Source organism: Glycine soja, chromosome 3 (genome assembly GCF_004193775.1).
Source record: "Glycine soja cultivar W05 chromosome 3, ASM419377v2, whole genome shotgun sequence".
Taxonomy (NCBI): Eukaryota; Viridiplantae; Streptophyta; class Magnoliopsida; order Fabales; family Fabaceae; genus Glycine; species Glycine soja.
The window spans coordinates 2,069,711-2,084,578 of record NC_041004.1 but is presented as its reverse complement, the minus strand read 5'-3'; the positions used below and the strand labels follow the sequence as shown (position 1 = coordinate 2,084,578).

Below are 14,868 nucleotides of genomic sequence, written 5' to 3'. Positions count from 1 at the left end.
CATTCCCTCTCATCTACAAGGAGTCTATATTGGTCGAAAAGGCTACACTATCACTAATGTCATGGCTGTTTGTGACTTTAGCTTGTGTTTCACTTTTGTTTGGGCAGGTTGGGAAGGTTCTGCACATGACACTAAGATATTTATGGAGGCTTTATGTAAGCCTGCATTGCATTTTCCACATCCTCCTCAAGGTACTTAACATTTATATATTATAAATATATGTATCATTATAATTTTGTGTTCTAACATGCACTATTGTTTTATTCTTTAGGTAAATATTATCTTGTTGATTCTAGTTACCCTACTTTTATGGATTTGCTAGGGCCGTACAAGAAAACTAGGTATCATCTCCCGCAATTTAGAATTAGGCCTAGAATCAGGGGGAGAGTTGAAGTTTTTAATTATTATCATTTTAGTCTTCGAAGTACAATTGAATGCGCATTTGGTTTATGTAAAACCAGATGAAAAATATTGGGTAATATGCCACCTTTTATTTTGAAGACACAAAACCAAATCATTGTTGCTTGCATGACTGTATACATAACTTCATTCAAAGAAATGACAAAAGTGATGGAGAATTTGATTCACTAGATAAAGATAACGAATATATAGATAGTGATGATGATGAAAGTGAAGTTGATCCTAGTATTACAACATGGGAAGAACCAGATTCTCAAAGTATTTTACAAATGGAATGATTTAGAGAATATCTAAAGAATACATTTCCAACACGGATTTAATTTCTTTATTTTTTAATAATACAAGGTTGCATGTTTATGGTATAAGTACATTTGAATAATTTTATATTGGAAGACATTATTGATCATATCATTATCAGGTTAATGACCTTTTATATTTTGTTATAAATTATAATTACATAGATAATAATTAAATTATAAACTAGAATGTAAGTGATAACATTACTAAAACAATAATGTATTAATTACATTTTAAATATGAAAATTAATTATGTAGAAAAACGTATAATTATATTTTGATGAGATACATTTATTTTATTTTTATAAAAATAATTATTTTTTAATCAAAATTTCTAGAAAATATATAACAATATTATTTTAAATATAATGATAAAGTTAAAATAGTTTTATAAATGAAATAAAAGAAAAAATTAATTATATAATAATGTTAAAGTATTTAATTATTAGTTTTAATAATGTCAAAGCATATAATACCCTTTTTAATAATTTTAATTATGTAAAAAATCTTCTACAATTTCATCCAAACATCATATTATTTTAAATAAGTATTTAAAAATTTATCATCCAAACATCAAATTAATTTATGTAAAAATAACTATTCATATAAGAATTTCTTGAATAAGTTTTTTTCCTATAAAATTTTCGACCATAGTGTATCCAAACAGATCCTAAATACACCCACTAGTAGGCCACACCAAAATAGACTCAAGCATATAATGAAAAGAGAAGGTATGGCCTGATGAAAACTAATCTTGTTGATTTCATTAGTTTAGTACTTAAGGGACACAGAGTTTACCAATTATTTCGTTGGTTCAGGCAACCTAATATAGGTTAGATACATTGTTCGCTAAAAGGGGGAACAACTAGAAGAAATGAAATTAAAAACACATTTTCAACAGTTGTATACTCTAATTGTAATTAATGCAGTTTCATCTATAATGTAATTAAAAACACAATTAATTATTTAAATTAAAAATCTAGTTGGGAAGTTCGTACCTTTAAAATTGGCTTCTCAAGAAAAAATCGCCCTTGAGAAATCGGCATCCTAAAGCTGATTTCTCTTCACAGAGGACATAGAGATGAAAAAAGATGACTATTTTGGTAATTATTTTTTTTATGATTATTAAAATAATTTTCTTAAATATGCTTTTAATCCTATAAAAGTAAGTAAATTTTGATTTTGGTTCTTATAATCTTTTTCTTCGATTCTTTTTCTCTAAGTTTTAAATAATAATTATTTTTTTTATCTGTAAAATGAATGGATTTTGATTTTGGTCCATATAAACAAAATTTTCTTTAGTTTTCATTGCTACAAAATTTGAAGTCATTGTATTTTGTCTTAAATGTTCATGTTATGGTAGATAAATATCATTTGTTTTCATTAGAGATTTGGAAAATATTTAGACATGTTGACATAACATGATATCACAAACTTTGGTACATGTTAGTTGGGAATTTGGCATGTGGGATTACTTGACTTTCAGTTAAACACATAAATAGTTAATGAATATCACATTATACAAGAGACCAAAAGCTACAAGTTCATATTTTTCAAAGATGAGATTCATTTTTTTTTACAAAAACTAAAACTAAAATTGACTTATTTTACAAGAACTATAAAAATATCCCAAAATTTTCATAAAAATTAAAGATAAAATGTTAACTAGTGTCCTTAGAACATTAGTTAAGGAATTCAAAATCAAAATATTTTTATTGGGAGGCAAAAAATTGCGGTATTCATGATTTTTTTTATGTTCTCTTATGATTTTCAATAAATATTTTTTCTTTTAATTTTTTAACTAATGTCTTTAGGATATTGGTTAACTAGGAAAAAAAAAACCATGTATCCTATGATTTTAAAAAAGAGGCATTTGAATCCAAGAACTCCCATTTTATATGTGTGGATAAAAATAACCTTTTCACCGAAAATTTTTATTTTGGAATGACTATTCTAAAATAATTTGGTATCACACTATTTTAGGATGATCATTTCGAAAGATATTTTTTACCTTTTGAAATAGAAATAAGTATTTCAAAATTATTTCAGAAGGCAAAAGTTATCTTTTAAAATGATCATTCCAAAATAAAGTACTCCAAAACTATTTTAAAATGACCTTTACTTAAGTAAAAAATTCACTTTGGGAATGATCATTTTAGATTTATTGTTCCACACCAGAAACCCAAACCCATAGATGGTAACACGCAAAGAAAGGAGGTGGTGGTGCGGTGTTGTGAGGAGGGTGCGTGCATGAGTTTATGCGGTGGAAGATGACATTGTAGCCATGACACAAGTATACTTGTGAGGGAGGTGTCATTGTGAGTCTTTGGGCTGTAATTAGTCTAGATGTTAGAATATTTTAATCTTTTCAAACATTTATGGGAGGTGCAAGATATAATATGAGAGGAATTAAAGTATTTTAGTCTTTTCAAACATTTATTAGAGATGCAAGATATAATATGAGAGGCGCATGCATGATTTAAATTAGTAAAAAAGAATATCTTTTTTTTTCTTTTTTTACTTATGAAGAATATCTCTAACCCTGACGACGGTGACATTAAGGCCAGTCATTATTATAAGCACGAAATAAATTATTGTACCCGAAATGCCGTAATAATTTTAATAAATGATTGTACCAAAAAGACTAACGAATACCTTCTACTAGTATTAATCAGTATAAAAAATATTTTTTTTTGCTGAGTATAAAAAGTATTAGTATTCATTGATTTTTATTTTGCTAACAAAACTAATGTTAAATTAAATAAAATAGAAAGTAACATTGGCATGGACTCCCCCAAAAGTGTATGTAAAAGAATATCAAAGAATTTAATAATCCATATCTTCTCCAACAGGTCCATTTTTTCTCCACAAAATTTTAATTATACATTATATTAAACGGTTTAAATAAATCAATTTAGTAAAGTGTCAAATAATCAGAGCTTAACTATTATATTAATTAATGGTTTTAAGATTAATTATGGCAATATGAGACGACAGGTGAGAAATAAAAAAAAATGTATTAATATATTAATTATTTTAAATATCTCACAACCAAATCTCCTAAAACTTAAAAGTACCAATTAAGAAACTTATAAATATTTTTTTAAAGATTTAAAGATATATTGATTAACTCTTGAGTTGCCATTAATTTTTATAAAAAAAATTAATTAATAGACTATATATGTTGAAATAAAAAACCCAACACATATCATTTAAAATTTTATTTATTTATTTTAATCATATAGTAGTATATATCTATGCCTATGCGGACTAAGTAAAAATCCTTGTATTACAGTAATAATAATCCCCATGCAAGACTCTCAAGAGTGAAGACGCTACCCTACCCGTTACAACGTGATTTTAATTTTGACTGAAGCAACATTTATGATATAATTCCACTCACTTACCTTCTTCACTCACACTTTGACTTTCAATTCTTCCTTCCATTTCAGTTTTCTCTCAACAACAACAACCACCACAGCACCTTCCTTCCTCTTCCATGGACCCCTAAGATTTCCTCAAAATCAAACTCAACCCGGATGCCAAATCCCTCACTCGAGCAAGAAATTAATTAATCAGATTGTAGTAATCAATCTTATCACAAACACCCTCTGGAATCCAAAGATTAATTGCTACTATGCATTGTATAAACTGGCATAGTAGTAAGTACAGAATTGGCAAGAGTAACTCTACCTGCCCTATTCAAGAGTTTCATCTTCCAGCCAGCTAGCCTTGAGTTAATCTTCTCCAAAATATAATTGAAATCACTATTTCTCACTCTTCCTGTCAGCATTGGGAACCCCATATATTTCCCTATCTGACGAGTGTGCTGGAATTGAGAAATAGCCGCAAATCTGTTTACTTTGATAGTAGAGACATGCTTGGATGTCATGATATGAGTTTTATGGACATTCACTTTTAGACCAGAAGCACCACAAAAAGCTTCCAAAACCTCCATGACAAGACGAATCTGGGAAGACTTGGCTTCAGTAAACAATAAACAGTCACCCACAAAAAACAAATGCGATATACTAGGAGCATTCTGAGCAATTTTAACAGGGACCCAAGTACTACTATCTTGCACCTTCTGCTGAATGAGAAGGGAAAGTTTTTCCATGCATAAAACAAATAAATAAGGAGACATGGGATCACCTTGTCTGAGGCCTCTGCTTGGGGCAAAATTATCAAGTTTCTTCCCATTCCATTTCAAGGATAACGTTGTTGATATAGTGCACTTCATGATGAGCTTGATTGTTGGAGGAGGGAAGCCAAAATCCTTAAGTGTAAGGTGCAAGAAATCCCAATCAACTCTTTCATAAGCTTTCTTAAAGAATATTTTGAACATGATAAAGGCCTTCTTCTCCTTCTTTTTATGCATATGATGGATAATCTCTTGAGCAATTAACGCATTATCAGACTGTCACTCTTGGGGATGCAACTACTCTGAAGAGGGTTAATCAAACTATCAAGATGAGGATGAATCATGTTAACCAACACCTTACAAAGACTTATCGGTCTGAAATCTCTAAAGTATGTCGGTGTATCAATTTTGGGGATTGATACAATGAGTGTCTCTACCATGCTAGGATCAAAATTCATAGTGTTGAATGTTTGTTGCTACCATCTGCCACATATCATTAACTACCACATCCCAATATGTCTTGAAGAAAACTGGCTGAAATCCATCCACTCCTAGCGCGTTATAGGAACTCATAGAGAAAATGGTCTCTTACATCAAGAATTGAAACTGGCATGATAAGACTATTATAGAGCTCAGGGCTTACCTGAGGAATAGATGACAATTGAAGGCTCTCAGGGTGACATTGATCATGTGACTGGAAAAGTTTTTGAAGAAATACAAAGCTTCCCTCTTGAGGATCTCGTCATCTGAGCACCAAACCCCTCCAATGTCCAAGCCATATATCCTTTTCCTTCATCGTCGGATCATTGTCTGTGTATGAAAAAATTTTGTATTCTTATTTCCAAATTTTATCCACTGCTCCCTTGATTTTTGAAACTAACACATCTCTTCCTGATGTAAGACTTGATTGCATTGAGCCTGTAGTTTCCTCTCCAGAATAATCATACTAGAATTAGTTGAGGCATCTAACTATTGATATTATATTCCAATCGAATCAAATCAAACAACCAATATGTTTAACCAAAAAAGTTGACATTATTTAAAATATATCTACTTATATATATTCAGTTTTCTTAGATTACCCATGAATAGAATTATATTCAATGAGATGATTTTTTTATTAGTGAGACAACGCAATGAAGAGACAAGTGGTTTAGATTCCTTGGTTTAAAGAAAAGTCTAATACAACTCAAATAGTGTTAACATACAGGCACATGCTGACATGGTTACAAAACTTTTCAGAATTATAATAACAACTTTCTTAAAAACTTCAAAACCGCAAAGACTCAACCCAAAAAAAAATTAACAAAACCACAAAGCTTTACAAAGCAAGCAACTCAACCAAGAATAAAGTCCTTGGCAATATTTATAATCGCGCTAGCCCTAGCAGCGTCCACCATGTCAATATTATGGAACCCTACTTGGTCAAACCGAGCTTCCACCTGGGCCCCCCACTTGGCCAACATGGTCACAAACTCCTGTTGTCGATCCACCATGATGTCCCCATGGAACCCAATAACAAGGCACTTCCTCAACTTCTTCACATTATCAAGGTGCGGTCCCTTCACCATAGGGTTGCAATACCTATGGTCACGGTCTGTCTCCTTAGGCAAAGTCAAATACCACATCAAGTCCAACACTGGCAAAGGCAACGTTTCGTCTGTGGCATATCTAAGCTCTGATCCCGTCCTCTTTTCCCCTCCAAACATGGGTTGGTTCATCACTAATCCACGAATCCTTAAAGGCTCTAAATCCAAGTCAGCAACCTGCATGCATGCATTATTGTGGTTCTATATTATTTCTAGTCCTTTGTATAACAAACAAATGAAAGCAATTTTCTTTCTAACTGATTTAAGAAATATATATAGTCCTATTTTAAGGTGTATTAATCATGGGTATGGCAAAAAAAACTCAATGATATTCGCATGTAACAGTTGCTGTGGATACGAAATAGAGAGTTAGATAGATACTTGTTTTATGGACTAAATGGAGGCGAGAACAATTTGTAAGGTATTCATACTCATAATACCTAAACTTTGAAATTATTAACCTGCTCTTAATTATGTATAAAATATTAAATAAATGGCTCTAATTTTTTATATAAATATATGTTTAAAACATATTTAATTACTTTTTTTTGTTTTATTTTATACTTTTTGTCTAAAATTTTAAAATTTAACAAATATTCATGCATGGATACCAATAGATACTTGCAAATATATACTACTCCTTCCATCTCAAAATAATAAATAGATAACAGAAATAATAATTTTACACGATTAATCTTATATTATCATTAATTTATTCATAGATTTTATTGTTCATGATTAACATTATAACACGTACATATAAATAGAAAAAAGTAATCAACAAATATTACATTAAAAATTAAAATAATAATCATTTTAAAATAAGTTTTTCTTATACAATAATGATAATAAAATAGATGGAGAATTGTCATTGTTATTCCTAATTAATTACTATTTTCATTTTGATTTATACTCTTAATTGTAATGAATTCTATTAACGAGATACTCATTCATTTTCCATACAATTGTAAATACATTTATAAGCCTATATTAACAAAAGTATAGTCATTCATTTAAATTTATGGCTTTATGAATTAAAATTAGCTAGCTTAAGTAAAATTATTTTTCATATCATTCAGTTGGATCTTAGTTAAGAAATTTATTTGCATATAAAAATAAAAACCTGCATGGAAACGTTGAACGCTATATTTGCCCCGGAGTCACAGCCATAAATGTAGACCCTAGAAGCATCTCCATAATCTTTAAGCCACTGCTCTCCGTTGGGGTCGTTCATTTGTTTTTTCACCCACAAAACGGCGTCGCGTGCGTCGTGGTACATCGCCGGGAGACGGTTCTCCGGAGCGAGGCGGTAGGAGGCGGAGACGACGACGGAGGGGACGTCGCTGGCAATCTGCGTGCATTTTTTGTGGCAGCTGAGGTTGGCGGGGCTGTGGAACAGGAAGCCGCCGTTGTGGAAGTAGATCACGATGGGCAACCGCGCCACCGTGTTGTGGTCGGAAGGGAGCCTCGTTGGTCGGAAAATTCGAACCCATGTTTCTTTTTGGGTGTCTAGGGTTATGTCTTTGCTAACGGTGGTGGTTCCCGGTGAGGGCTCGGGGTTGGCGTCGACGGTTGGGGCCTTGAAGGCCCGCGTGACAGTGCCGTCGGGGTTCAGAGTGATGCCAAGGTGCGTGTAGGGGTCGAATTTGGACATGTTTTTTTTTTTTTTCTTCTTCTTCTAGCTTGTTTCGTTGAAGGGAGAAATTAAGGATATAATGGAAAATGTTGAAATTGTGAGTTTTAGGTTAATGACACATGCATGCAACAACTACGTATGGAAGGGTAATTTACTAGATAGAGTAGGTCACAACCTAACATGTGCAACGTTTTGCACCAAGTGAATTGACAAAGTGTGTGTGTGTTGTGTTGAGATGCGCAAGAAAGGTTTCCCTGTTCCGACGCAAGAGGGTGTATTTTGGAGTCACTAAAAAATTGGGGTTGGTGGTGTAGATCTGATATTACCCTATCAAGCATCCCAATCCCTTGTCTTGTCAGATGTCCGATATGACACTGGCACGGACGCTTGTGTTCGGGTTGAATTTGATATGTTTAACAAGTGTTCATCCGACATTGACACGGACGGCTTGTGTCCGGATTAAATTTGATATGTTTGACAAGTGTTCACATGTTCGTATCATATCCCGTGTCCGTGTCGTGCTTTATAGATATTACCTTTCAAATATTTATATTTAACATTATAAGATTAATTTATGTAAGATATAATAGAGCAGTGATAAAGGGACGCTCGCGCATATTGAATAGAAAATGTCTTACATAGGGTGATAAATAAAAGAAATATTAATTGTGCTAGTGTGTTCTTTTTATGGTTCTAGGATAGGATATTGTTTAATGAAGCAGATGAGGTGGTACGTGGTAACGACCTAATTAATCCGTATTAAATGTTTCTGTTCCTTAGGTGCGCGGCAGAATAACAAATATTTCTTTTTGGTTAAACAACTACTTTTTTCTTTTAATTTATTTCTTAGGTTGAATTTGGTTTCTTTATTTTTTTTAATTTTCAAGTTAGTCCTAATTTTTTAAAAAATCAGTCTAGTCCCTTTATTTTTAGAAGTTTTAATAATGTCTCTTATTTTTTAAAATAAGTTTAGTTTGGTCCCATTTTAAACTAAATTTAGACCCTTTTAAAAAATGTTGGAAACTAACTAAAATAAAGTTAGATCCAATTGAATTTATTTATAAAAAAATAACATACCTATTGAATCTTTAAAAAAATAAACAAACCAAATTGAACACAGTTAAAAAAAATAATAGGCCTAATTGAACCTTTTAAAAATAAAGGGGGCAAATTAAACCTATTAAACTAAATAAATTAAGGGACAAAATTAATTTAACCTATTTTTTTATCATATTGTAAAATTAGATTAATAGTTAGCTGAGAACTGAAAAACTATCTAATAGTTGGAAGCTAGAAGTTGATAACTTATTAGATTAGAAGTATTTGATAAAATTAGTTGTTGAAATAACTAAAAAGTGTAAAATAAAAAAAAAATAATACCATAATTTTTTTAAAGAAGGTAATAAGGAAATCAATAAATATATCAAGGATAAAAGTGTGGAAGAAAATATTAAAAAACTAGAAACTAAAAGCTAGCATTTTAAAAAATGTTAGTTCAAATACCGTTCCAAAAAATACTAAAAACTACTCAGAAACTACTAAAAAAGCTTGTTTAATAAACATGCAAATAAATTTTTTTCAACTTGTAAAAAGAGATAAAAACTAACTGAAATGTCTTATCGAACATAACTTAAGTGTAAAATATCTATTAATTATTTTAATGACTAATCTATATTAAAAAAATTAATTAACCACTTCTAGTAAAAAATTTCTTTTCAATTACATTTTATTCATCTATAATATTCAAACATGAAATCTTATTTAAAGAATCTAAGTTCAATTTTATTTTGATCAACATACATTGGTATGATAAATATTTTTAAAATAAAACATTTTTTAGTGAGTATGTTAGGTAAGACACTCACGAAATTTATAGGCTCCTTTCACTAGCTTATTTGCATGTTAAGCATGTAAATAAAATTATTTGAATGTTGTCTTTTAATTATATATTATTTTAAATATAATTTTATAGGAATTTTTACACTTATCATATATGATATTATATAATCAAATAATAGTGTAACAAAATCCACACTATTAATATTTTTTATTTAAATTTCAATGAGTTTAATTTTCATATATTTTTAATGTAAAAATTTGTATATTGAAAACTAATTAAAAAACCACATTAGCAAGAAATTTTAAAATAACTATTAAAAAATCAATAATCATACATATCTTATCATACATATATAGGCATTAAAATGAGACAATTTAATTCACTTAGGGTGACTCACCACAAATTGCTTAAAAGGAAAGTTAATTTAACTTGATTGACTTTTCAATATCCCAATGTCTAAAAGAGTTATAAGATTGATTTAATAATTAAAAAAAGAGTTGAAGAAAAAAAAAACCGTAAATTTGAATCTCCTACTAATATTCTAACAAAAACTGATAAGTAACATTTTTTATTATTCTTATAAATTAAAATAAATTTTTTTCTTTTTTACATCATGCATTTAAAAAAAATATTTTTTACATAATTTTTTATATCTTAATTACTTTATTTTTCTATTAGTCATATAATTTTTTATATGAATTATTGTAGAAATAATATTTAAAAAAAAAAACTTCGAAAAAAAGGCTAATTTGCTCATGTGATGAGTGCACCATCTCGACTTCATATGTAGCATTATTTGCTTCCAAGGATTCTTTATGGGTCCTCATACGGTGTTCAACAAACTGTATGAGCCGATTAAAGGTCATTGCTTCCTGCACTCATAATTTACTACCTACACCCCTATAATTTTAAAATTCACTCCTTGCCCATCGGTAGATGGCTCCTGTAGATGGTTTCAGTTGGCCTATGGATAGGCTTTTTCATCACACATCTTGCTTCAAAGCCCTTATGGATAGGCCTTCACATAACACAAAATAGGTTTTTTTCCCTTATGAATAGGCCTTTCCAGAATTATTTTAACATAATTCTGGATTACACAGTCCATAACACAATATTTTTTTCCCTCATGAAATGACTTTTTCGGAATATAGTTTTAATATTTCAAAACAGACACTCTGAAATACATTCTAGATTAGCCTATAAATGGTTTCGATTAGCTTATGGATAGACTTTTCCATAGCATATCATGCTTCAAAGCCCTTGTAGATATAGGCTTTTCCATTACACAAAAAAAAAAGAAAAAAAACTTTTTCTCCTTACGGAGAGGTTTTTTTGAAATAATCTTAACATAATTCTGGATTACACAATCCATAACATAAAAAATAATTTTTCCCTTAGAGAAATGGTTGTTCCAACAAATGGTGCAGAAAGAGAACAAGAAAGGGGAGAGGTGGAAGAAGAATTAGAAAAGGGAAGAGGAGGCTAGTGCGCTTAAGAGGGCCAGGGATATTTATGGGGTGCAGGAAGAAAAACTAGGAGTAGGAAGCAAAAACCCCTATTTAAATTGTCCAACTAAACATGTCTTTTTATATTATTTGCTTATATATATTTTCCCCTATAATTAAATATTTTTGTTTCATTTTTTTTTCTTGTAAAAAAAATTATTATAGTTCATGTAAAATGTTTTTATTTTATTTTCATTTTTAAAGTATTTTAGATAACGCTTTGTGAAAAAAATGTTATTTAAGCACTTTGAAGGCAAAAAAAATAAAATAAACATATTTTACAAGAACTAAAATAAAAAAAACAATATTGCATGGACAAAAATTAAAAAAAGAACACTAAATTGTAGAGATAAAAAATTATTTCATAGACTAAATTGCAAATTTGATTCTTCTTTAACTATTTCAGTCTCTTCATCTTTTCACAATTTTAGTGTCCACATATTAAAGAATCTGCAATTTGGTTTAGTATTTAATTTTACAAAGGTTTTATTTCTTTTATTTTACTCCAAATGAAACCAAGATTTAACATATTAATTTAAGGTACAAGATCAAAAAATAATTCAATTGATTAAAATATAAGACAAGATAAAAAATAAAGTAGGTAAATTGTAGATTGAACCAAAATTTTGAATTTTTTAAAATATGAAGACTAAAATCGCATGAAAAAAATAAGGAGACCCTAAAATTGCATATCAAAAAATTAAAGAGAGACTAAATTTATAATTTAGCCTATAAAAAGTCATGTTTGAATATTGATTATTTTTTGTATAGATCACATATATTTTTCACTAGAAGATAATAAGATTGTTAAGAGATATAAAGTTTTTTTTTAAGTATTTGATATAATTGCATACTCATGTTTCAAGCTCAAAATTTTGACAAATGATATATGATAAAACAAGATAGAAAGAAAAAATAAATGCTAAGAAAACAGTGCATAAATATGTTCATAAAATAGCTGTGTATTTATTTGCTACCTATTTTGCAGGAGACTTTCTTGTACAACCTACTTTTCTTCTTAATAGTTATTTTAATAACATGGAATTGTATAGATTATTAACTTAGTTGAAAACAATAACCTTCCAACAAGACATATCTTTCAATTTTTAAATAAACTTTCATTCTCTTTTTTAATAGGTCGTAAATGCCCCTAACTATAAATAACAACATGTTAGGTTTTGAGACTGACTCCTCCTCAGCCTCCTCCTCTGTCTCTCATTTTCGTTTTTCCCCTTCTCCTCTCAAAACCCTTTCTTTTTCCCGCAGCTCACTAAACCTGTCTCAGAAAAACGACGATCTCAGACTCATTCACCGTTGGATCGTCGTGACATTTAAACACCAGATTCAAAACCCAATTCCGAGCATTCTCACCGTTGGGAATTTCAAAATCATGTCTGAGCTTATAGAAAAACCCTTCGCATTGTAGCCTTTTAATTTCCCGCAGAAACCTAAAACTATATCGGTAAAATTATGATCCCGGTTTCGTTAAACGTTGGATTTTCATGAAATTTGGATACGCTGTTCGAAATTCAATTGCGCACACTTCCACCGTTGAGATTTGCGAGATAATATTCGTGGAGGGAGAAAAAGGAATCGCATGAAGACAGTACAAGTGAAGGTTTCAATCTCTTCTCCGTCTCTCTGACGTTTGGGAATTCTATCGGAGCAGTCGGAGGAACAACTGAAGCAATCTCAGGGAACCGCTAGAGATGCTGCTATCGCTGACTGAAGACACGTGAGTCCGCTCAGAGGTAAGGGATGAGTTATTCACGATTGAAGATTAGTGAGAACATGTGCAGGGATCCTTAGAGTATCAATTGAAATGAGTTTTGGGGTGTTTCTACAATTTTTACTTTATCCTTATAATTATAACTATGAGTTATATATAAATTATATATGTTTGATGAATCATTTGATGTCCCAATGAGAAATTTTTGTGAAATTAAGGTGCTCTTGTGTTGAGTGTGAATAGTAGTTGATGAAATTAAGTAAGGAGATATTGAGTTTGTATTTTTCCCCTTTTCATGCTTTTTAGTTTTTTTATAGTTTAAAATTGATATTATATTTGAAATTGAGAAAAGAATTCTAATAGACTATGTGTTGTATTCTTAGATAATATATACATGAATTCATGTATACTTATATATATGAGAAAGTGTTTATATAATTATTTAGAATTGGTACATTGAAAACTTTCTTAAAATTCATGATCAAATATGATATACGTTGTTGGATTTATATATATAGATTTAGTTATATATATTTATTTATATTAATATTTTATGTAAATAATGTTGTAGTGTTGTTATTGTGTGATTCCAAAAATTATTCAAGTGTTGGAGTTTGAGAATACTATGTTTAGATTTGAGATACATGTGTATTGAGATGTGTGTATTGAGTTATGAACTGTGAATTATACAATAACCCAACTAGTGTTGATATTGAGAAAATTGTTTATGCGCAGTATTAAAGAGAAAGTGTAGGTTCCTATTTAGGAACCAGTGTTAAATTGTAGTGCAATATGTTGTACGTGTTTAACACACGAGTGTGAGATCATGGGTATTGTATAATTCATGAGCAGTGTTTGTGTGCTAAAATGATTTTAGGGGTTGGACCTGAATCAGGAGGGAGAGGCCCTGACGGACTCTTCGGAGTGTAGGCCTTGGGGGTCACCGGGTTTGAGTGCTCCTTTAAGCCTATGCTGATCTCATATGGTTGGAACATTCTCGCAAAACATCCTGACCCTGACTGGTCTCCCTATGATCTTACTTAGTGAGAGTGACCTGACAAATCCATTGTTTGGTGTGTCTTGTTATGTACTCTTAAGCGCCCCAGGGTGGTTTTTCACTGACATGGTATCACATTACATATAGGTTTGAGTCTTAGCATAACTGTGTCATGCGCTTGCTAATTATTTATTATGAAATTGATGTGTTATTATGTCTTGATCAGAGCGTGTGATTCTTGTGTAATGTGATTGATGATTAAAAAGTGAACTTTGAATGACAAAGTGGTGGAATTACGTGAATTACGTGTAACTAAGTTTTATTTGGTTTATATGATATGTATATCTAGTTGTCTTATTTCTCTATTAGTTAGGAATGTGATAACTCACTCCCCGTGTGTTGTTTGTGTTTGGATCCTGTGATGATCTTGAACTTTGTATTCGGGGGAGCAGATGACTAGGTGAATTGCTTTAAGGAACCATGTGCTGAAGGACGTCGGGACACAACGCTCTGTTAGGATGTGGCATTGGAGTATAAGGTTTTATAGACGACCTTGTTTGAACCAAAGTGAATTTATTATTTATTTAGAAAAGTTTTATGATGATGTTAGAAAGGTGAATGTGAGTCTGCTACCCTCTTGAAAAACTTGTATTTAAATATGTTTTAAAAACTTGAATTAAGTTTAATTTTTTTAATTATTTCTTTTATTATTAA

The 14,868-nt window shown here is 30.4% G+C and overlaps 1 protein-coding gene and 1 long non-coding RNA gene across 2 annotated transcripts; one reads left to right on the top strand and one right to left on the bottom strand.

The window, feature by feature from the left end:
• Nucleotides 1–6,135: 6,135 nt before the first annotated feature.
• LOC114405368 (probable carboxylesterase 9) lies at nt 6,136–8,183 on the bottom strand. Its single transcript, XM_028367943.1, has 2 exons — nt 7,571–8,183; nt 6,136–6,624 (listed from the first exon to the last, which is right to left on the bottom strand). The coding sequence occupies exons 1-2, from the start codon at nt 8,099–8,101 to the stop codon at nt 6,196–6,198; spliced, it is 960 nt and encodes a 319-aa protein (XP_028223744.1). The 5' UTR covers nt 8,102–8,183; the 3' UTR covers nt 6,136–6,195.
• A 4,949-nt stretch (nt 8,184–13,132) lies between these two features.
• LOC114405829 lies at nt 13,133–14,852 on the top strand. Its single transcript, XR_003665302.1, has 2 exons — nt 13,133–13,179; nt 14,607–14,852. It is a non-coding gene; the product is annotated as an uncharacterized LOC114405829 (long non-coding RNA).
• The last annotated feature ends 16 nt before the right edge of the window (nt 14,853–14,868 follow it).